This window comes from Tiliqua scincoides, chromosome 4 (assembly GCF_035046505.1).
Source record: "Tiliqua scincoides isolate rTilSci1 chromosome 4, rTilSci1.hap2, whole genome shotgun sequence".
Taxonomy (NCBI): domain Eukaryota; kingdom Metazoa; phylum Chordata; class Lepidosauria; order Squamata; family Scincidae; genus Tiliqua; species Tiliqua scincoides.
The window spans coordinates 20,941,854-20,965,866 of NC_089824.1; the positions used below are offsets into that span (position 1 = coordinate 20,941,854).

The window sequence follows — 24,013 nt, forward strand, 5'->3', positions numbered from 1 at the left end:
CCACCCCAAGAAAACACAGTGGTGAACCAGTAAGACCACCCCTTGCAGATGCCCTCTTCCTCTGGATCGCACAAAGGTTAGGATTGGTCTGTGCAAAGTGCTAGCTTTCTCAAGAGCACAAGTCATTGAGCCAATACTTTATGCTGCCACCTTCTGCTCCTTTGCCTCCCCAGGTGGTACACCCAGCATTGTACTACCCATTAGGACTGCACTGGCAAGCATCTCATACCTTTCAATTGTCCTCAACACCATCAGCGCAGCTGTAAGGATTACACCCAATAGGCCTACTCACAACTGTTGCACCTCACACACAAAATGAACCACCTCTGCCTAACCAGCCTTTGGAGCAGCAAGAAGCTTCCACACCAACCAGAGAGAGCACTTGCAATCACGATAGGCCAGTGAGCAGCTGGTGGCAATCTCCCCTCATCTGTCTCCCCTCCCATTGCCTACTACAGTTCAGAAGGAGAGAAAATATTATTATTATTATTATTATTATTATTATTATTAACAGTATTTATATGCCGGTTTTCAACTAAAAGTTCACAAAGCAGTTTACAGAGAAAAATCAAATAACTAAATGGCTCCCTGTCCCAAAAGGGCTCACAATCTAAAAAGATGCAAATGAATACCAGCAGACAGCCTCTAGAACAGACAGTGCTGGGGTGAGGTGGGCCAGTTACTCTCCCCCTGCTAAAAAAAGGAGCACCCACTTGAAAAAGTGCCTCTTACCCAATTAGCAGGGGTAATAGATAAAATAGATAAGCTATTGAGGTGAGACAAGTGAAAACTAGTTGCACTCCCTGGACAGCAGATCAGAACAGACTTGCAAGTTCTGTTGAACCTCTAAGAAAACTTGTAAAGGATTTCAAGTTTACAATTGAGTTGCAATGTCTCCCTCAATGAACAACCTGCTCACCAATTGTTTCAATGACTTGTGCCTAGAGGTGTTTGAAAACACTGTTATTTACTTTACCTAGAAGTAAGCCCAATAAGACTTAGAGCCCAATCCTATCCCCAACTTTCCACCTCTGGTGTAGCCACAATGAAGCCTCATGGTAAGGGAACACATGTTCCATACCTTGAGGTGCCAGTGCCTGCTCCTCTACCACAGGATACAGCACACACCCCTCTGGCACAACTGCACCAGCACTGGAAAATTGGATAGGATTGGGCTGTTAGGCTGTCAACCTATCTTACTCGCTGGAGACAAATATCTCTACTTATGCCTTGGATCCTGTTATTTATAAATCCCATTAAATTAAATCTTCTTCCACATATATCTTGAGTGGAATCCTAAGCGTGTTTGCATAAACCCTATTGAGTTCAGCAAGCCTTTCTTACTGCACCATTTTTCAATTAAGACACAAAACTAAGAAGCAGTTTTAAACAGGATTGCAGACTTCCTTTGATCAGAATTATTGTTTCAATCCTGAGATGGGAAAGGCCCAGGCAAGTACAGAATAAATGCCCAACACACACACGCTCTTTGTAGCATCCAGTGATATTCTCCATTCTCCTCCATTAGTCTTCAGCAGCACAGACCAGGAAAAGTTTTCAAACACAAAAATGTTACTTCTGGTCATACAGTTTTGCCAGCATATGGCCAAACTTGTATTACAAGTCACAGATTCTGGCTTTCATTGCCATGACAACTATTAACCATAATCAGATTGTTTCATTTTAAAACCTTATGTCTTCTTAAGCATATTCTCGTAAGTATTGGTTGGTTAAGGCACCATCCAGGAAAGGCTGAGTGAGGAGCCTCAGGGTCCAAACCTATCCAATTTTCCAGTGCAGGTGCTGCTGTGCCCATGGGGTATGCACTGCTTCCTGTGTTGGGGAGGCAGCCACAGAGGGCTCCTCAAGGTATAGGAACATTTATTCCCTTACCCCAGGACTGCATTGCAGCTGCACTGGTGCTGGACAGTTGGATAGGATTGGGCCCTCAGTATTCTAACAGGCAGTCTGAAGTGCCAGAACCATTTTCTATGCTACCCACAGTAGCAACTCACAGTATCACATAGTTATCATTCCTTTTTTTTCCAATACTATGGTACCATTTTACAGTTAAGACAGGATGCTCAGTGTAGCATGGTTTCTCCTGTGACCCTGTTAGCACATTTAAAGAGACACTTAATCTGAAGAGTCAGTATAAGATAAGGCAAGAGATAAAGAGACAATCACACAAACAAATCATGTTAAGCCGCACAATATCCTTTTAATGGCAAGAAATGAAATTTCTTTCCAACATATGCCCACATGGTAGGTTTTTTATTAAAATATCAAGATTAAGAATTCAGTGTAGCAAACTACACATCCAGTAACCAAACATTTAAAAAAAAAAAGAACTTTAACCCTAAGCATGGAAAAAAGTCTTCCAGTATCCAGCAAGATTCACTTAACACTGCAAAACACAACAGAAAAATCAGAGGCTGGCATGTTGGGCAAGGAATGTTCTTATTCTCTGTAGAAGCTCTTTCTTTACACTGTCTGGTACCAAGGCTGAAACACAAACAGGAAAGGATTAGGAAGAAGAGATGTAATAAATTAATATTGTGCCACACCATTTGTACTTATACCAGTTCAAAAATACAATACAATTTCCTGTTTATATTAGAGTACCCAGTTTGAAATTCCCTAATTCACCCCATCTAAGCTAGTGTTAACGGCAGATTCCCTTTCCAATATGATAATGAAACTGGACCGATAGCAGAGTCCCATGGCACGTTTTAAAGACACGATGCAGCAACATTGCTGAAACTAAGCTAAGCAGGGCTGGTCATGGGAGAATAACTATAAACCCTATGCATGCTGCCTTGAGCTACACAAAGTGAGATGTAAATACAATAAGTAGGCAAATTATGGAGCGCACAAGGGGCTTGATGACTGTGACTTTTCTACCTGTCTGAGGGCCCAATCCTATCCAATTTTCCAGTGCCAGTGCAGCTGCAATGCAGCCTTGAGGCCCCCAGGATTGCACCCTCACTGCAGGATGCAGCTCACACCCCATTGGTACGGCCGCAGTGGTGCTGAAAAATTGGATAGGATTTGGCTCTAAGACTAAAAACAGAATACAGGGACATCTGGTGGGCATGCTGAATAGCTGGGGAGCTGCCTTCCATTTACATAAATACTTTTCCATGGTTGCACCACACTATTAAAAGTCCCTCAAGCCAAGCTCAGGTTCTCATAATGTTTTTAGAAAAGTTTTTTAAGACTCCGCTGCTCATTCAGTCCAAGTTATCAGGCCACAGCGATTTCAACATCATTGTTACATCATTAATTGCTGTCAATCATGTTGTATATTTTGTTTTTATACTAAAACTTTTAAAAACAAATTTCAATTAATGTGAAAGGCTTAATTTGCAAACATCCACCCTTTTAGAGGAAAAAAAATCATGAACTTTAGTTAAGTTTGTTAAGTTTTTCTGTCACCTTGAGTCAACAAGCAAAACCATTGCAAGTAAATAAATAAAATTGGATCATGGCCATTGTGCTTCAGTTGTGGTGACAGACAACTAATCACATATAACAGCTGGATACTATCAATTGGCATTGGAAGGGGCATCTAGGTAGCTCAGTGGTTCTCAGATGAGTAATATAATGCACGTAGGACTATTTTTCCAGATAACGTGTTTGCCACAGTTACACATCTGGAAAGTTGGTCTATGACAGCAGATAACTGACAGATTTTTTAGATATTAAGTATTTGTGCACATGATTCAGCACACAAATAAAAAAGCCACTCTTCATATCATGTTTATAATAGATTAACTGTATGTAATCTCCTATACAATGTATAGTTTGAGTAAAATACAAAGGTTACACACAGGTGCAAAGTTATCACTATAACTATTCTCTAATTATTACGCAATATTACTTCCGTTACCTCTGCCTTTTGGAGTTATTTCTGCCACCAAATCATCAACTGTGACGTGTTCTAGGCCTTTCTCTTTGATGACATCTAAGCAAGATCAAGATAATCACGTGTTTAAAATTGGTTAGAAAATGACAGGACAGTCAAGAGATAACAGAACCCAACACAGAGAGGCAGACTAATCACTGATTTACATGTACAGTACTACAGATTATGCTCAGGAACACAGATTCACAACCCCACCCATTTAAGCATAGCAAAGGATGTTTTGTCCCTGCTCTATCCTGCTGACATTTAGTATGGTTTACATTAAAATCAGCAACACATGTAGTTAATGCTACAGGGGGAAAAGAGGGGAGAAAGTACCCCATAGGGCAGTGTTTCCCAACTTTGTCCTCCACTGTATCACCTCACATGGTCCACCTATTTGAAGTACTACTGGATGTAACTGGGGATAACATCATTGCCAGCTACTTCAGGGTTAGGAGGCCACATGTGACACAATAAACACCAGTAAGAGGCTCGGGGTGGATGGGAAGGTTTATTTGAGGAAGGGAAATTATGTTTTGGAGCTCTGCCTGCTGAGCAAAGACTCCTACCACTGTGTGTTGTGTTGTGTTCCTGGTCTTGTTGCCAGGCAACAGGTGTCTAGGGGTCCCACAAGTACCACCAGACACCATCTCAAGTACCACTGGTTGAGAAATACTGCCATGGGGGTACTCCTGAGCTCTCTGATACAGTTAAGAGATCAGGACATCTGTGCTGGGTCTATAATGAAAAGGAGAAATAAATTTGAATGAGCTACCATATACTATCACTGAATAGTATAACAATGCTGGAATTCCTCTAATGTGCAACATCTCTAACAAATTAAACCAAAAATACCAATTAAGGCAATATTGAAGTTAATGCAAAATATTATACATTTTGTATGTTAGGTCCATAATATTTTGCATTTCCAAGAAAAATAAACACTATTCTATATAGAATTTTTCAGTACTGTTATTCATTGCATGATGGTTTCATCTATTCAACTAGGAGATATGAATAATCTGGTTCTATTAAAAGAGGATCTGAGAGGCAGTATCTGAGATTACTAGAACGGGCTTTGTAAAATGACAACTACTGTAATTTGTGTTCCGTCAAGACTTAAAATAAAGGTATCAGGGTTTCCACAAGCACAACATGTTCTATCTGTTTGCAGGTGTGGTGATTGGGCAACAGTTACCTTTACAGTGTGCCTTCAGCTGGTCTTTCCAACCACATTCAATTAATTTGGCTCGCAATAATTCTTTAAGGCTGTAAAGACAGATAGATAATTAGAGACCTGCTAGCCGGGAGTACACACATTATTCAAAGTGAATCAATTAATACTAACAGAAAAAGTTAAACTGGTCTAACATTTTTCCACAATCTATCTAATGAAAAATGAGGATCCCCTAATGAATATACAAATAGTGAAATATACAAATATATGCATGCATACAGCAGGATGCAAGATTCTCCTTCACTCAGGTTATCCTCTTAACAGACCTCTGTGGTAGGTTAGGGAGCAAGGGAAGTGACTGGCCCAGTGATCTTTGTGACAGAGTAGAAGTGTGAACTCTGTTCTGCCCACTGCTAGTGACACCCTCTAACCCCCACACCGCCACCTTTAATACAACTGGAATATAAAATAAAGCCCACGTACCGTTCGCGTTCTCCAGTTTCAATTAGCTTTTGATTAATAGTTGCTTTCATTTGTGCATCTTTGTTCATTTTTCCAAGTCTTTATAAGTTCTACTGATCTAATTAAAAAGGAACAAAGGAAGAGGAGACTTTTGCCCCAGAACTTTTAACTTTCCCCCACAGTCAGGTAGGTAATTTTGACCGCAGAGGTCCTGCTCCAAGTTACCCCATCGTCAAAGACACACACACATAAGAATTGGGCCTTTTCAGTTCTGGCACCTGCCTGGTGGCATTTCTCCCCTTAAAGTACGCCTGGCACCATCTTTAGATTCTTTGATGCACCTGGTGAAAGGATTTTTATTTGCACAAGTTTTTAAAGATTGTGTGGTTTGAGCCTGGTATTATTTTTCCCCTGCTCATTAAATTGTTTTAAAATGTATTTGATTTATCTTTAACATGGTTTTGTTTGTTAAATCTAAGCTACCCTGAGAGGTAGCTAAACTCACGGGCAGACTACTGGAGAAAAAAAATGTTCTCATGTTTGCCAGCCTGTCTACACACAGCAATTGCATTAAGAACATAAGAATAGCCCTGCTGGATCAGGTCATAGGCCCATCTACTCCAGCTCCCTGTATCTCACTCTGGCCTACCAGATGCCTCAGGGAGCACACAAAACAACCAAAGACTTGCATCTCAGTGCCACTCCACTTCATATAGCATTCTATTTACCTTTGCACCCTCCAACGAAGACCCCAGACTGCACTTGTGTTTAACCTGGGCCACTTCATTAAACACGTGACCCATTTTTATTGCTTGAAATCTTCTGAACACACTATCCGTCCCTTGCCAGTGTGGGGTAGGCGAAAAAGCTGCCATCCTGGGCCAATTTGGATGACAGCAAAAAAAATTCCTACATGGCCCTACATACCCATTATGGTTTGTAACCTGCAATGGAGTTTTCCTTCACAAATCCCCTAAGAAGAGCCCAACTGGATCAGGCCCAGGGCCCGTCTAGTCCAGCTCCCCGCATCTCACAGTGGCCCACCAGATGCCTCAGGGAGCACTCAAGACAAGAAGATATCTGCATCCTGGAGCTACTCCCTTGTATCTGGCATTGGGAGACGGGCTACCTAGGTTCATTCTTGGTGGCTTGTAACCTGTGATGGACATTTCCTCCAAAAATCTGTCCAATCCTCTTTTAAAGGCATCTCCTTCGGATACCATCACCACATGCTGTGGCAAGGAGTTCCACCAACTCATTACATGCCAGATAAATAAATATTTTCTTTTGTCTTTTCTGCCATTACTTGGTGGATGCCCCCCTGGTTCTGGGGTTGGATGACAGGGAAAAGTGCATCCCTCTATCCACACTATATCCATCACCACATCCCATGGCAAGGAGGTCCAAAGACTACTGACATGCTGGATCAAGAAATATTTCCTTTTGTCTGTCCCAACTCTCCCAACACTCAGTTTGAGTGGCTGTCCCCAGGTTCTGGTGATGGGTAAGAGGGAGAAGAGCATCCACTGGACCCATCACCACATCCAGTGGCAGGGAGTTCCACCTGCACCTACCCAATTTGGGGTGTGCCAAAAGAATCAAATATTCATCTGCAGAACCACTAAGTCCTCCCCCCTCCGCCCCAAAAGAGGCCAGGAATAAAATGTGTGCCCAGGAGTCCCACAGAGGCTGGGATGGCCCATTGAAAGGGTCCCCAAAGTGGCCCCAGCCCCGCCTCTCCCCCTGTGGGCAAGGAACCTCCTGCAGCCGCAGAGGAGGAGGAAGAGAGTCCCCAACGCTCACCTTCTGCGCAGGCGGTTCCTCTCCAGACCCCGCACTGGCCTCGAACTCGCCAGCAGCCCGAGACCTGCTCCAACCCCGCGCGGGCGTCCTCGGGAAATGTAGTCCGCGCCGCCATTTCCTTGACCCCTTCTTCCCTTAAATAAACTATAATACCCAGACACGCTGTCCTTCCGGACGCCGCACGCATCAGTCGTCACGCTGAAACTATGCCTCCCATAATGCCTTTCTTGTAGGTTCTGCGCACGCGAGGGAGAAAGAGCTATTCGATACTAGAGTACACAGCGGTGGTGTCTTCGAAGTAGCACGCGTTGCAGCCCCCGCCCCATCGGCGCTCGGAAGGTCCACGTTAAAAGCCTGCGGCATAAAAACCCATTTGCAAGGGAGTGAGCTCGATAGAGAGCCGTGGTTAGGATTCTCAGCTTCATAAGCGGCACTCTTACTGTTTTCCTAGCTCTTTGTTGCTGTGGGAGGCGAAAGGCCACGAAAAGACTACAACCCCCAGAATGCCGCGCTGCCAGGCGCTTCTGCCCAGCAGGCATCGCTGCTGTGGCGTGCCTGACGAGACTCTCTCGGTGGCAGCTGCGGGCAGTCAGCAACGGGGAGCGGCCATGGCGGAGGCGGTGAGCTGCTCTCTGCGCGTGAAGCGGCTCCTGCTGGACGCCAAGTTCGAGGGTTATAAGCTCTCGCTGCAGCCGCTCGCCTGCTACCAGGTGGCGCTGGACTCGCGTGAGTGGGGGGACGCTGAGCCTCTGAGCGGGGAGGGGCAGAAGAGGGGGAGGGGCACCGAGCCGAGGAGGGGGAGGGGCACCGAGCTTCTTGGGGCCCCCAAAGGGGCGGGGGCGACCTCCACAAGTCTTTGGAGCCCAGGTCTACCTGGCTTCCCACTGTGGAGCCCTGGTCTGCCTGCCTGGATAGCTCAGTAGCCAGCTACACTGATACAGAAAGCCCAACACACTCCCTTTCCCCTAAATACACACACACACACATCTACACTGCTCAAAACAATAAAGGGAACACTTAAACAACACATCCGAGATCTGAATGAACGAAATATTCTTATTAAATGCTTTGTTCCTGACATAGTTGAATGTGCTGACGACAAAGTCACACAACAATCATCAATGGAAATCACATTTATCAACCCATGGAGGTCTGGGTTTGGTGTCATACTCAAAATTGAAGTGGAAAAACACACTACAGGCAGATCCAACTTCGATGTAATGTCCATAAAGCAAGTCAAAATGAGGCTCCATAGTGTGTGTGGCCTCCACGTGCCTGTATGACCTCCCTACAACGCCTGAGCATGCTCCTGATGAGGTGGAGGATAGTCTCCTGAGGGATCGCCTCCCAGACCTGAACTAAAGCATCCGCCAACTCCTGGACAGTCTGTGGTGCAACGTGGCGCTGGTGGATGGAATGAGACATGATGTCCCAGATTTGCTCAATTGGATACAGGTCTGGGGAACGGGCGGGCCAGTCCATAGCATCAATGCCTTCATCTTGCAGGAACTGCTGACACACTCCAGCCACATGAGGTCTAGCATTGTCCTGCATTAGGAGGAACCCAGGGCCAACCGCACCAGCATATGGTCTCACAAGGGGTCTGAGGATCTCATCTCGGTACCTAATGGCAGTCAGGCTACCTCTGGCGAGCACATGGAGGGCTTTGCGGCCCCCCAAAGAAATGCCACCCCATACCATTACTGACCCACTGCCAAACCAGTCATGCTGGAGGATGTTGCAGGCAGCAGAACGTTCTCCCTGCCATCTCCAGACTCTGTCATGTCTGTCACATGTGCTCAGTGTGAACCTGTTTTCATCTGTGAAGAGCACAGGGCGCCAGTGGCGAGGTTGCCAATCTTGGTGTTCTCTGGCAAATGCCAAACGTCCTGCACGGTGTTGGGCTGTCAGCACAACCCCCACCTGTGGACATCGGGCCCTCATACCACCCTCATGGAGTCTGTTTCTGACCGTTTGAGCAGACACATGCACATTTGTGGCCTGCTGGAGATCATTTTGCAGGCAGTGCTCCACTCTGGCAGTGCTCCTCCTGTTCCTCCTGGCGCGAAGGCGGAGGTAGCGGTCCTGATGCTGGGTTGTTGCCCTCCTACGGCCTCCTCCACGTCTCCTGGTGTACTGGCCTGTCTCCTGGTAGCACCTCCATGCTCTGGACACTACACTGACAGACACAGCAAACCTTCTTGCCACAGCTCGCATTGATGTGCTATCCTGGATGAGCTGCACTACCTGAGCCACTTGTGTGGGTTGCAGACTCCGCCTCATGCTGCCACTAGAGTGACAGCACCGCCAGCATTCAAATGTCACCCAAACATCAGCCAGAAAACATAGGGACTGTGAAGTGGTCTGTGGTCACCACCTGCAGAACCTCTCCTTTATTGGAGGTGTCTTGTTACTTGCCTATGATTTCCACCTGTTGTCTACTCCATTTGTGCAACAGCATGTGAACTTGATTGTTAATCGGTGTGGCTTCCTAGGTGGACAGTTTGATTTCACAGAAGTGTGATTGTCTTGGAGTGACATTGTGTTGTTTAAGTATTCCCTTTATTGTTTTGAGCAGTGTATATATACACACGCATGTATTTATCTATAGATACGCATACATACACACACACACACGTTTAAATTTTCAACTTAAAATAATAAACTCAAACCCACAAAACCTTGGGCATGCAATAATACAGGCCATGCCTCCTTATCCACTGACTTGGTATGTACTGATTTGACTTCCCACTGATCCTGAGGTCCACCTTTAATTGCCTTGTTACAAGGGGGGAAAAAATCCCAAATCCAACTGTTCAATAGTTATAATTTCATTCCACTAGACTCCATTATTCACCCCATCCAATGGCTGAGTGTGCTACAATGTCTGTACCAGGCATCTCTAAACTTTTTGACCAAAGGGCCGCATCAAATATCTGGCACATTGTCAAGGGCTGGAAAAAAAATTAAATATTAAATTTAAATACATTAGAGATGGAACTTAGATGAATGAATGAATGGGGTCAAATGTCCAGGATTTCTCCCAAGCACCAACACAGCCCAAGAAATAAAGCACGCACTTAAATGGACCTCCATTACCCCACTTCACAAGCACAGCTCTGTTTGTGCTCTCAGGGGATCAGAGGCTGACCTCAGGCCGGATAGAAGTTCTCCACAGGCCACTTCTGGCTCCCGGGCTGGGGTTTGGAGCCAGAAGTGGCCTGTGGAGCCTGGTCTATACCAATGCATCCTGGGGCAACAGTGGAGGAGTGAGAAACCAGGAAGTGAGTTTTTAAAGATATTTTTCCACTGAATTTTTATCCACTGAGGATTATCTCTGCCTTATGGGTTAGCAGTGGGGTTGGGCGACTCTGTGTAGACAGCAGTGTTTGTCATTGGACATAATATCAAGTGAAGCAGGATATCGCTAATGTTTGTGCTACACTGAACTGCTAACCCGTAAGGCAGAAGTGGGCAGAAGACAGACTTCTGTCCAAGAGTGAATCACCTAGTGCCGCCCTACAAAAAATCCTGGTTCTTATATTAAAGCCTGCATAATTTGGAATACTTAACACACATTAGTTGTCGCTTAAGAGATCCAGAGTATATATTCTTGCTTTTATGCTTAAGCGTTATCAATATATCACAGGAATTCTGGTTACACAGTTAATCCGTTTGCTAATCTCTGCAGCCAGGTAGTACAACTTTTTAATCTGTAGCAGCAAGAAGACAAGCAGAATTGCACACCTAGACTTACAACCAAATCCTAACCAGTTTTCCAGAAACAATGCAACTGTGCTGACAGGGTGCATATTGCATTCTGTGGTGGTGAAGAAGTCATGGAGGCCTCATTTATTCCCTTACTTTGGGATTGCATTGTGGCTGCATTGGCGCTGGATAGTTGATTAGGTTTGGGCTGTTGACTTGGAAGTCAGGCTAATTGAAATAGGAGGGATTGGCTTCTTGGGACATGCACGTATATTTTTTGAGGTGGATTTACATGAAGAGAACTGAACTAAAGCACAGTTACAATAATCTGAAGCTTGATAGTTTTATAATAATTGTATTTATAAATTGTGGCAGTTATAATCCACAGGGTGGCAGAGCAAAGCAAAGAATAGTCTTTGGTAGCATCTTCACTGCTTTACGCATAAGGATGATGGAAGAAAAGTGCACATCGGTGCCTCTCATTATGCCTGTTCTAGGGGCTGTATCAAGGCCTTGAAGGCTCCCCCAGCTTGCGCAGCTGTCACCTGTCAAGGCATATAGCAAAGCCTTAGCAAGGAGAGGGGTGGAAGAGGCTTATAGATTGTGCTGGGTATAGCACATGGGCACAAGAAGCCAGCCCTGTTTATGAGACCAAGATTGGCATGAAGCTATGTTCTGTATAGCAGGGCAGGGTTTCAACTGAGGTGAGAGAATTGCTGTGAGAATCTAAAACAGTCCCATAAAAAGATGACTCACTGAGTTGCATCTGCCTAGTAACCTAAGAATGAACCAGTGGGGAGTTTTGGGACAACCTGAGTAATAATAGTTACTGCATCAGGCAGGGTTCTGGATAGAGCTGGCATACAAAAGGTGAAATATAAACCATTAATATCTCTTATTAAGTTTTGTTAGTTTTCACTAAATTAGTCTCTCTGAAAATGGTGGTACTTTTAGAGAACATATGGGTAGTTATAAGTTTGGGACACTGATAGCACAATCCTGTATCTCGTTGAGTTCAGTAGGGCTTATTGCCAGATAAGTGTGTTCTGGACTGTAAGCTTACTAATTGGCAACTCAGTCCTGAGCTCCCTAGTGCTCGGTGCTGCAGTGGTGCCAAAAACTGGCATAATATATCCCCAGGGAAGAAGAAGGAAGCTTTTCTAGGTTACAGCTTCTTTTGTTTTCACATTTTTGACATAACAAGTGAATGTAAATTTTGAAGACAACAAGAACAGGACCTGGATACCTCTATCAAAGCTACCTCTTTCCCAGATATAATCTAAAGCAGAGGCAATAGGTAGCACTCTGAAATTGCTTTCTTTTATTTGCCTGTAAGGCTCAGTGTGCCTACTTTGAAGTAGATTGGAAATAAATCTAGAACCAGCAGGTCACATGCATTTTTTTTAAATCTAGTTTTCAATGCAACTAATATTTCAAACTGAGGTTCCATAGGGTAGCTGGCTGATAAATACCATAATTACGACACTTGCATAATGACTATTTTATCCCGTAGATATTAAAATACGTTCCTACTTTTTGTTTTCAGCGGTAGCAGAAGTCAAGCTCCGGGAGGATCAGTACACCTTGGACCATATGCGTGCCTTTGGCATGTATAACTACCTGCACCTTGACCCCTGGTACCCAGATAGTGTTTACTATGTGGATCAGCTTGGAAGAACCATGAATGTATCTGTTACTCTGGTAAGGTTATACATAAACCTAAGAAATAGAAATGCCTAAAGTAGGAGTGTCAAAATGAAATGCGTTAGAGACCGCCCTTCCTATACCGAAGGGCTACGTGCATATTTTTCTACCAAAACTAACAATTCTGCCTGAATTCAGTTCCAAGTCATCAATTTTATCCCACTTAGGACACAATCCTAACCCTTATATCAGTGCTTTCCAGCACTGGCATAGCGGTTCCAATGGGGCATGTGCTGCATGCTGCATCCTGCAGTTGGGTGTCACTCAGGGAGGCCTGAGGCTTGGGGCTTTCAACTTTTAATTTAAAACATGGAATTCCATGGAACTATGTGACAGTCAAGAGATATTGAATCCACAGTTAACACAGTTTTAAATAGGCTTGTTTCTCAAGTGGTACTATTTTATTCCCTTCTTATATTCATTGTGAGTTTATTTTTACATGATGTCTAATAACGACATGCATAGCTTATATTTTTAATAACCTTAACTAGAAAATATTACTAAATATGTACACTGTAATAACATTTAACAAAGAATTTTCTTGTTGAGTTCCAGGACAAATTAAATATTAGCATATATATGAGGAAATATGTTTACAACCAGAAAAATATGTAGTTGATGAAAGAACAAAGCAAGAGAAAGTTTAGATATTATAAAGCACTTGTGCATGTTCTCATAAGATTATACGATTTACAAACTTCAATGAATTGTAACTCTGAGAAGTATTTGTTCTCCACCCCCTTTTGTGATTTGTGTGGGAGTGCTTGCTCAACTGGATGCTGGAAGTGATCACAGGTGATCCTTTTTTCCTGAGACCTCTCAGACCACTTCTCAGGGTCGTACGGACCACAGGTTGGGAACCAGTGCTTTAACTTAACGGTTTCTGTTAATGTAACCAGTTCAGTAGTTTTTTGTCCCAGGTATTGTGTAGTTGCTCCTCAGCAGTAGAAACAGTTGAAGAGCACTGTTAGAGATTATTATGGACACTATGGGTGTCCATTTGGGAGAGAAGCAGGGCATGAGTTAAATAAATAATTATTTTAAGCCAAATGTTCTCTGGGATATTCATGCTGGTCATTTTTTTTAACAAAATTATTTCAGAATACATTTCTATCATTCTCTAATTTTAATGGAGAAGAGTATATATTAAATATCTCTTGTTTCAAATCTAATCAAAGTGTCTTCACATTCTTAGTTTTTTATATTGATTTAAATAAAATTTCTTAGCAGCAGAAATATCGATATTGAAATGGAATATGCTGTCGTTATTCGCTATCTTTTCATCCACACTAAATTGCATCCTATGCTTCTTCCGGAGATCTTGTTAGATTTCCTTTATCGGTCTCTTCTACAACATTGAAAGAGACATCTGGTTTTCTCTTATGTAGTACCTTTATGCATTATTATAATTTTATTTATAAAACACCTATAATTATCTAGAATTTGCACAAAAATTACATGCCTGTCCTGCCTACAGTCAACATAATCTAGTAGTTATGACACCAAAAGAAAGAAAGTAAAAGGACAGACAGGGAAGAAGGGACAAGCCAGTTCCAACTGCACTTGTTAACTCAAAGTGACATAAGTGTTATGAATTAGAATGTCCCCCAAGGGAGACAGTTCAGAAAGAGGAAGGGTCAATTGGCATTTGCTTCCAGCCAGGTCAAGGAATAGCCTAGCATAAAGATACTCTGCCTAAATTTTTGCACAGGTGAGTGGAAGAGCTTCCCTGCACTTGCTTAGGTGGGCCTTGCATTTTTCCCTGTGGTGTGATTTGCAGACTAGCTCAAGACCTGCATTGTTCTCTGGATCCTTACATGTCAACCTTGGTGGGCTTTTACACATTTATATCTGCATGATTATTCAAGGCTTGAATGAAGAAGGGAAATGAATCTTGGTTTTCTTGCAATTAGCTGTCTCACAAATGGTTCACTCTGATTAAACCTGCAAATATCAACATGATTAATGAAAATCTCCAAAATTGACTTGCTTCAATTTGCATTGTTCTCAACAATTTGACCTATTAATTTGAAACATTCACCTAAGCGCAATGGTTCCCAAACTTTTTTCAACAGGCCTTTTTTTCTCTTGACCTGCTGTGCCATTGGCCACAGCTCCCCATTAGGGCTACAGTCCTATATTTTGTATAGTGTGGCAAGGTTTTTGTGAGGTTTCTGCAGCTTCTCAAGAAGCCACAGTTCACAATTTGGGAACCACTGACCTTAAGGGGATTTGTTCTACAGTTTTTTTTCCTTCATTCATTTGTTTGTCTTTCTACTTTTATGTCTAATTCCTCCTACGTATTCCCTAATTCTTGTATATAAAACTTGTTGTTAATAACTTTTTCACAAGCAACCTACGGAGAAATCAAATAACTAAACAGCTCCTTACCCCAAAAGACCTCACAGTCAAAAAAAGATACAGATGGGGTGGGTAGGTTGACATTATCTTTTGGCAGCTCAGGATTCTAAGACAGAGATGGGAAGTCTCCTTTACAAGTCTTCTGAAGAAATCTGTGGGTCTGCATTCATGTAGTGTCCAAAAGCACAAGTGTACCATCCACCTGACTCATTTATTTAATGGATTTTTCTATTGCCTTTTTCTCAGTAGGGCACTCAAAGTGGCACAAGTCTCATCCAGAACATCAATTCATCAAAGTGCATTTGTTTCTTATCTTCTCATAACCATTTCAACAGTGTTCTTATTTCTTGCTTACAGGAAACTGCCTTAAAAAAGCCAAGAGAAGTGTTCAGACTTCCAGCAGACTTGATAGCTTGTGATAATCGCCTTTGTGCATCAATCCATTTTACCTCTTCTAGCTGGGTTACCCTTTCCGATGGAACCGGAAGACTGTATCTTATTCGAACTGGCAAGCGTGGCGATGGCTCATGTGAAAAGTGGGAGGTAGAGTGACAAAATTTAACAGCTTTTCTTAATGAGGAAATATAATAGTTTTGAATGCTTTTTGAATACGGTTTTTTTTTACCCCATGATTAGTGGTGCTTGGATTAAGTCAGACCTCCCTACCTCTTATATGCATACCCAGTCTTGGGTCAAATACTTTACCTTTGCTCTTTCTTAAAGAGCTTGTGATAGTGACTATTTGCATGTCTCATTGCATGTAATGGGTTGTAGCTAAAGAAAGTCAGTCATGATTCCATCCCATTGAAATCGGTGGGACTTTTTACTAACATGTCTCATTGATTTCAACACATCGTTACTGAGTCAATGATATTACGACAGGCAAATCTTGAAGTATGCTTGGGTAAATAAAAAATTCCTGTAAGTGTAAGGACTACTGAAAGAAATATGCATCAATTTTCTAAAGTGTCTCTTGTGAGTGTTGTTCTTTGGAGTGTGCCTTTCAGCACAACTTTCTAATTTAGCTGATTCTTGAAATTTGATTTTGTTCGGAGGTCATAGATTTGCAACTGAATTCATAGGGAGAGTTAATATATGCAGCAAAAGAAATGTGTGAGCACTATATTAAACGTTAATTGCATTTATATGGCCACTAATCATAACGTTGCACTAAAAGTGGTTTTATTCAGCATTAAAGTATTTGCTTTGCTTGCCTGAGTTCCCAGAACAGAAATCCCAAAAGACTGATGCTATTTAAGAGAGAATATTGCAGCACAGAAATGTAATTGTCTCACTTCATGTGCAAATGTAGTGTTGATAATAGTGTTGACATCTTTAAAGTATGTTAGGGAATTCAAAGTACTTCATACACAGATTATTTTCAGTATTCCTTACAGTGACATGTAAAGTAAATTGATGGCATTGTCAGCATATTAATGAGGGAATGTTGAGACTTACCACAGTACAACTCATGAGTAAAGTGACACTTGGAACTGCAGGCAGCCTGGCTTACAATTAAGGTTATTCATATCATTTCAAGGTTATTCATACCATTTCAGAAACACAAGTGATGCTTCACTAGGCAGAGGCCGTATCATTTTTGCTTTTTCATTGCCTAACCCAATTGCTATGTCAAGTATGAACTTTGTTTGTTGAATTCAGCAGGATTGTATTATGGGGTATGACATCTGTACGTAGCCTTAATACAAAAAGCATACAGTACAAAACTGAAATCTGAAAATCTTTTTCAACATACTATGGAGATCTTAAATGACTAATGTTAGTTACTGTTGGAACATGATTAAGGTGTATGTTAATAGACAACCAAGCATTTCCTACAGTTTTTAAAGCACAGTGCCGTATCTTTTAACTGTAAAATAGGCAAGGCGTAAGTTCATTGTAAATAAAAAAGTTTTAATATTAATGGGGCTTGAATGAGGGCAACTGTGGTTTGTTCTCTCCAGCAGGGCCTCTGTGTTCAAAAATAACCTGTAAACAGAGCATAAATTGTAGCCAATTCTTCTGCCTGTTTTTGACTGTAAACTGAAGTTGGTCACATCTCTTATACCTGTGCAAAACCCATGCTCTCACTTTGATTCTAGAGCATGAAAATGAGGAATTTTCATGGATAGGATTCTGCAAGCCATGTATTTCCTATTTGACTGCAAAAGTGATCTGACAGTCAAAAAACATATCAAATTCAAAGGCTTGAGAATCATGTAAAAAATTTTTTTTATAGTTGTGAGCTGCTGGTAGGGATGAAAAGAAAAATCTTGAAATTTGAAATCTATAAATAATTACTACTTCCATAATCCTGGGTTTTGGAAATGTGACTTTTTGCACTCATCAATATTTACCATGCCTAGCAGTTCAAAAATGCCACACACACACACACGCATGCATCCACACAACCCTTCCAAGGCTGGAGCTAGATAGTGCAGAGATGCAAAGCTGCCACCAAAAAGGCAACCACGGTTTCCTTCTCCTTCTTCCCAATTTTGTAATCCTGGATCTAGCTTTAGGTTGTCTGCTAAGGAGCAGGTACTGTGCATTTAAAAAAACATCACTCTATAGCTGACATAGATAATTTTCTCCTCCAGATATTATTCAATGAAGAGTTTGGGAATCCCTTTGTTGTAGTCCACAGCATATCATTTGTGAAGTCAGATGCACATTCAGTGAGTGTACTCCTCCTGCGGGTAGAAAAAGATGAATTAGACGTGCAAGGCAGTGGTTTTCATGTTTCCTTGGAGTGGGTTACGATTACAACAACTGGTAAGTAAGTTTCATGTTTTGCCTGATTGTGTCTTTTTTTGGTGACAGAAACCCCAACACTGTACAGGTGTTTCCCCATATCCATAGGGGTTCCTTTCCAGAAACCCCTGCAGATAGCTGAAACTGCAGATATGGGTGAATGCCTGTCCCCACAGCCTGGAACCTTTGGAGGTGGGGAGCTCGGCTCCCTTCCTCTCCGGAAGGGCTTCTGAGCACAGCAGAGGCCATGAACATTCATCATGGGCTCTGATTGAACTTCACAGTAGAAATAATGCAATTTCTGGTTTTACAGAGAAACCAGAACTGACTTTTTTAATGCCTTATAAGGCATTGGAAGGCCTAGAGAAGCTCCACTCCCCTCACCTTTGGAGGGGGAATGCACAGTGGGGGACCTGGATAATATTTGGGGGGGGGGGGCCCTGTACTTTTTAATTCTGATGTACTTATCCATCTCAGCTGCTTCAGTAACTGGAAATAACCTTTGACATCTTTTAGATTTGGTAGTATAGTGAAGAACATGAACTTGGATCAGCAAAAACTTAATTGCCTTGGGGCCTGCGAGAACCTAAGGGATCCCTCTTTTTCAAACACATAATGGAAGAATTCTGAGCATGTTTATCTTAGAAGTAAATTGCAATAAAATCCATGGGACTGACTTCTTAGTAAACATTGTTGGAATTAGGTCAAAAATCTTGGACCTGTAACTGCTGTTTATGCACCTCAAGTATTTTCCAAATACAGTCACTCAAGGGTGCAACTAGAGTGCTTGTTCATACGCTTCACTTCCAAACTAGACTTCAGAGACCATTCTTAAAATTGGCAAAGCTAGGTAAAACAATTCATCCAGTAGTAGCATTTACTTGTTGGCTGAATTTCTAAATCACTTTTATTAAACATCAAAGTGGTTTACAAAAGGAATTTAAAATAAACAATATTGGTTATAATAACTGAAGCAGTAAAATAAAAAGAGTATCTTGAGTAAAAAAAAGAGTGTTGGTGAAAGCTTTGCCAAATAGAAACGTTTTTAAATTTTTTCTTGAAATGAAAGGAATGCCATAGCTTGTGGGGCCATTGCTGAAAAGGTCTGTCTCCAACTGGATCTCTATAAGTGGCAGGCTAGAAAGCAGGTCCTCAAATTCCAATCTCAGAGGCCAGACAGAAGAATGCTTTTATGCAAATACCCGAAGTCTCCAGGCAAAGATGGGAGAACTAGAATATCTGTTGACTAGGGAAAACACTGCCGTAGTGGGCATAACGGAAACCTGGTGGAATCCGGAGAACCAGTGGGGTACCACAATCCCGGGCTATAAACTCTACAGGAGGGACAAGGAGGGGCGTGTTGGAGGTGGGGTGTCTGTTTATGTTAAGGAGAGGATAGAATCCAGCAAAGTAGAGATTGAAGGTGGGTCCGACTCCACCATAGACTCTCTGTGGGTTAAATTACCAGAACTGAGGAGTGATGTAATACTTGGGGGCGTACTGTAGTCCTCCAGACCAGAAATCGGAAGGAGACCTTGAAATGAGGAAACAGATCAGGGAGGTGTCAAGGAGGGACAGGGTTGTAATCATGGGGGACTTCAATTATCCTCATATAGACTGGGTCAATTTGTGTTCTGGTCACAAAAAGGAGACCGGATTCCTTGACATGCTAAATGACTGTGCCTTAGACCAGCTAGTCATGGAGCCCACCAGAGGCCAGGTGACTCTGGATTTAATATTGTGCGGTACTCAGGACCTGGTTAGAGATGTCAGTGTTACCGAGCCATTAGGGAACAGTGATCATGCTGCGATCCGTTTTGACATGCATGTCAGGGGAAGAGCACCAGGCAAATCTCTCACAAAAACCCTTGAGTTCCGACGAGTGGATTTCCCTCAAATGAGGAGGCTGGTTAGAAGGAGGTTGAAAGGGAATGTAAAAAGAGTCCAGACTCTCCAGAGTGCATGGAGGTTGCTTAAAACAACAGTAACAGAGGCCCAGCGGAGGTGAATACCACAAAGGAAAGAGTGCTCCACTAAATCCAGGAGGGTGCCCGCATGGCTAACCAGCCAAGTTAGAGAGGCCATAAAGGGCAAGGAAGCTTCCTTCCGTAAATGGAAGTCTTGCCCTAATGAGGAGAATAAAAAGAAACATAAACTGTGGCAAAAGAAATGTAAGATGGTGATACGGGAGGCCAAGAGAGATTATGAGGAACACATGGCCAGCAACATTAAGGGAATAATAAAGCTTCTTCAAATACGTTAGAAGCAGGAAACCCACCAGAGAAGCGGTTGGCCCTCTGGTTGGTGAGGGAGGGAAAGGGGAGATAAAAGGAGGCTTGGAGATGGCAGAGAAATTAAATGAGTTCTTTGCATCTGTCTTCATGGCAGAAGACCTCAGGCAGATACCGCTGCCCAAACGGCCCCTCCTGGCCAAGGAATTAAGTCAGATAGAGGTTAAAAGAGAAGATGTTTCAGATCTAATTGATAAGTTAAAGATCAATAAGTCACAGGCCCTGATGGCATCCACCCTAGAGTTATTAAGGAATTGAAGAATGAAGTTGAAGTTCTCTTGACTAAAATATGCAACTTGTCCCTCAAAACGGCCATGGTGCCAGAAGATTGGAGTATAGCAAATGTTACACCAATCTTTAAAAAGGGAAGGGACCTGGGAAACTATAGGCCGGTCAGCCTAACATCTATACCGTGTAAGATGGTGGAATGCCTCATCAAAGATAGAATCTCAAAACACATAGACGAACAGGCCTTGCTGAGGGAGAGTCAGCATGGCTTCTGTAAGGGTAAGTCTTGCCTCACAAACCTTACAGAATTCTCTGAAAAGGTCAACAGGCATGTGGATGTGGGAGAACCCGTGAACATTATATATCTGGACTTTCAGAAGGTGTTTGACACGGTCCCTCACCAAAGGCTGCTGAAAAAACTCCATAGTCAGAGAATTAGAGGACAGGTCCTCTCATGGATTGAGACCTGGTTGAAGACCAGAAAACACAGAGTGGGTGTCAATGGGCAGTTTTCACAATGGAGGGAGGTGAAAAGCGGTGTGCCCCAAGGATCTGTCCTGGGACCGGTGCTCTTCAACTTCTTCATAAATGACCTGGAGACAGGGTTGAGCAGTGAGGTAGCAAAGTTTGCAGACAACACCAAACTTTTCCGAGTGGTGAAGGCCAGAAGTGATTGTGAGGAGCTCCAGAAGGATCTCTCCAAACTAGCAGGATGGGCAGCAAAATGGCAGATGCTTTTTCAATGTAAGTAAGTGTAAAGTCATGCACATTGGGCAAAAAATCAAAACTTCACATAGGCTGATGGGTTCTGAGCTGTCTGTGACAGATCAGGAGAGAGATCTTGGGGTGGTGGTGGACAGGTCAATGTAAGCGTCAACCCAATGTGTGGCGGCAGTGAAGAAAGCCAGTTCTGTGCTTGGGATAGTTAGAAAAGGTATTGAGAACAAAATGGCTAATATTATAATGCCGTTGTACAAATCGATGGTAAGGCCACACCTGGAGTCTTGTGTCCGGTTCTGGTCGCCACATCTCAAAAAGGACATGGTGGAAATGGAAAAGATTCAAAAGAGAGCGACTAAGATGATTACTGGGCTGGGGCACCTTCCATATGAGGAAAGGCTACAACATTTGGGCCTCTTCAGCCTAGAAAAGAGGCGCCTGAGGGGGAACATGATTGAGACATACAAAATTATGCATGGGAAGGAGAAAGTGGATAGAGAGATGCTCTTTACACTCTCACATAACACCAGAACCAGGGGACATCCACTAAAATTGAGTGTTGGGACAGTTAGGACAGACAAAAGAAAATATTTCTTTACTTAGCATGTGGTTGGTCTGTGGAACTCCCTGCCACAGGATGTGATGGCGTCTAGCCTGGACGCTTTTAAAAGGGGATTGGACAAGTTTCTGGAGGAAAAATCCATTATGGGTTACAAGCCATGATGTTTAGGTGCAACCTCCTGATTTTAGAAATGGGCTATGTATCAGAATGCCAGATGCAAGGGAGGGCACCAGGATGCAGGTCTCTTGTTACCTGGTCTGCTCCCTGGGGCATTTGGTGGGCCGCTGTGAGATACAGGAAGCTGGACTAGATGGGCCTATGGCCTGATCCAGTGGGGCTGTTCTTTTGTTCTTATGTTCTTAAGAAGGCATAACTTCAGATAACTTGGTATCAGATCATTAAGGGCTTTAAAGGTTAAGGCCAGCACATCGAATTGGACCTCGAAGTAAAGTGCTGGTCCATGTGGATGGTGCAAAACCAGTGTTATGTGCATCTGTTTGCCCCTATCAGTAATCTGGCTGAAGTGTTTTGGACCAATTTAGTCTTCTGCTTTCCTCACGTGAGGCAGCCTCACAGGAAGCTAGCTCATTGCATTAGTCTAGCCTGGCTGTGATCGGTGTATGAATACCTGTGGCTAGGGCTGACCTTTTCTGGTAGGGCTGAAGGCAGGTGAAAGCTTTCATGAAAATAGATACCAAGAATAAAGTATCTGTACTTGTTGCCTAAAAATCATCAGTGAGGATGACTGACAAATGGTCTTGGAGGGGGGATGATATAGTGGGGAGATCACAAGTGAAAAGACCCTGCTCCTTGCTGTCACTATTGCACCTCAAATGATGGGAGTGCTGTCAGCAGGTTCTCCAAAGAAGATCTAGGTAGCTGGATACATTTATATGGAGCAGACAGTCCTTTACCTCATGGGTTATGTATCTTTAACTCTTGTTGAAAAGATGAAACACAAGAGTGGTGTTTTTCTGCTTACATCTGTTGTCATGTTTAGTTCTACCATGATGACAGCAGAGGGTATCTTAAAAAATCACTTTTTGGAAGCTTTTCATGAAGGTGGGAATTGTTCAATCTGCTTTAATAGAATAGTGAAATGTCCAGCTAAGTTGCAGGGATGAATCAGTCTTTCATTCACTGCATTTCTTCGCACCCAGTAGAGATAAAGAGTGGAAAATCTTCATTTAAAACAACAACAAAAACATGATCTCTAGGGGGCAGAAGAAACAGTAGGAGATCACAATTTATATCACATGTAGAGATCTGAGATGAAAGAAAAAAGCACACACATACGAGTAAAAATGATTTGATGTTCTTGTACTAATCTGCATAAATATTTTGTTGCAGTTCCTGGGCTAATAAAATGTTGGATTTAGAACTTGACATCTTTGAGCAATGGGGGTTAGAAAATTGTGGTGATTCAATAATTTGTATATGTGCAGTTGTCAGGGGCATGTGGCACTGTTGTGTGTGCATTAAATATGTCATTTCTTTTAAGGTCTGGATTTCTTTTTCCTCTTGATTTAGATCTTGTGCTGCAGTTCTGTGCATACTTTTTATCGATTAAGCTATTTCTGCCCAGTGTTGCATATATGCCACGGGGATCAAATGTGTACACCTGTGGCCTGGGCAGAAACAGGTTAAACCCCTGTTAACTCCAGGGAATTTACTTCTGAGTAAATGTGCATAGGATTGGGCTCTAGGGCATTTGCGTGGTACGTCACTGATGGAACATTACTTTTCTTTCACATTTTCATTTCAATATTCAGTGGTGCGTCGCTTAGCAACAGGGATGCAGACTGGCACCTCTGGCACCAAGCAATGCTTGACATTATGCAAAACCTCCAAAGGCGAGGGGAGCTGCACTCTCCTTGCCTCTGGAGGCTCAGAATGCCTGTTTCGGGTGGAAAGATACGATTCCGGTTTCCCAAGAAACTGGAAGTCACATGTTTTGACCAAAACGGCCAGTCCGAGCCTCGTACAGGCAGCGCATGGATATGTGCTGCCTCTGTGGGGCTCAGAAAAACCTCTGGAGGCAAGGGGAGCACAGCTCTCTTTGGAGACTGGGGGGTGAATAGGGACCAGTGGCAGCTGTCACATATGTGGGCTGTCGCTGGTTGACACATTGCTAAACAACGCTTACCTGTATTCAAAATTAAATCATGTTCAGTAACTTACAGGAATGGAAAAATGCTTGTCATTTTCCTGTTAGGCCATTGAAAGATGTTATCTTGGCTTCCTGGAGGGAACACAATGTTGAGTGTATTTAAGAGATCATTGTGATGATTGAGCCAGACCAGTCCTATTTCAAACACAGGCAAAAGACTTAA

The 24,013-nt window shown here is 42.9% G+C and overlaps 2 protein-coding genes across 2 annotated transcripts in view; one reads left to right on the forward strand and one right to left on the reverse strand.

Annotated features, from left to right (window-relative positions):
- Nucleotides 1-2,196: 2,196 nt before the first annotated feature.
- Nucleotides 2,197-7,474, reverse strand: ENY2 (ENY2 transcription and export complex 2 subunit). The gene is made up of 5 exons (XM_066625531.1): nucleotides 7,353-7,474; nucleotides 5,571-5,667; nucleotides 5,109-5,179; nucleotides 3,893-3,967; nucleotides 2,197-2,505 (listed from the first exon to the last, which is right to left on the reverse strand). The coding sequence occupies exons 2-5, from the start codon at nucleotides 5,636-5,638 to the stop codon at nucleotides 2,429-2,431; spliced, it is 291 nt and encodes a 96-aa protein (XP_066481628.1). The 5' UTR covers nucleotides 5,639-5,667; nucleotides 7,353-7,474; the 3' UTR covers nucleotides 2,197-2,428.
- A 442-nt stretch (nucleotides 7,475-7,916) lies between these two features.
- Nucleotides 7,917-24,013, forward strand: part of NUDCD1 (NudC domain containing 1) — a 52,526-nt gene continuing 36,429 nt past the window's right edge. The window contains exons 1-4 of the mRNA XM_066624329.1: nucleotides 7,917-8,078; nucleotides 12,607-12,761; nucleotides 15,483-15,668; nucleotides 17,726-17,900. Of these exons, the coding sequence (XP_066480426.1) occupies nucleotides 7,961-8,078; nucleotides 12,607-12,761; nucleotides 15,483-15,668; nucleotides 17,726-17,900 (634 nt within the window). The 5' untranslated portion in view covers nucleotides 7,917-7,960. The remainder of the gene's footprint in view (nucleotides 8,079-12,606; nucleotides 12,762-15,482; nucleotides 15,669-17,725; nucleotides 17,901-24,013) is intronic.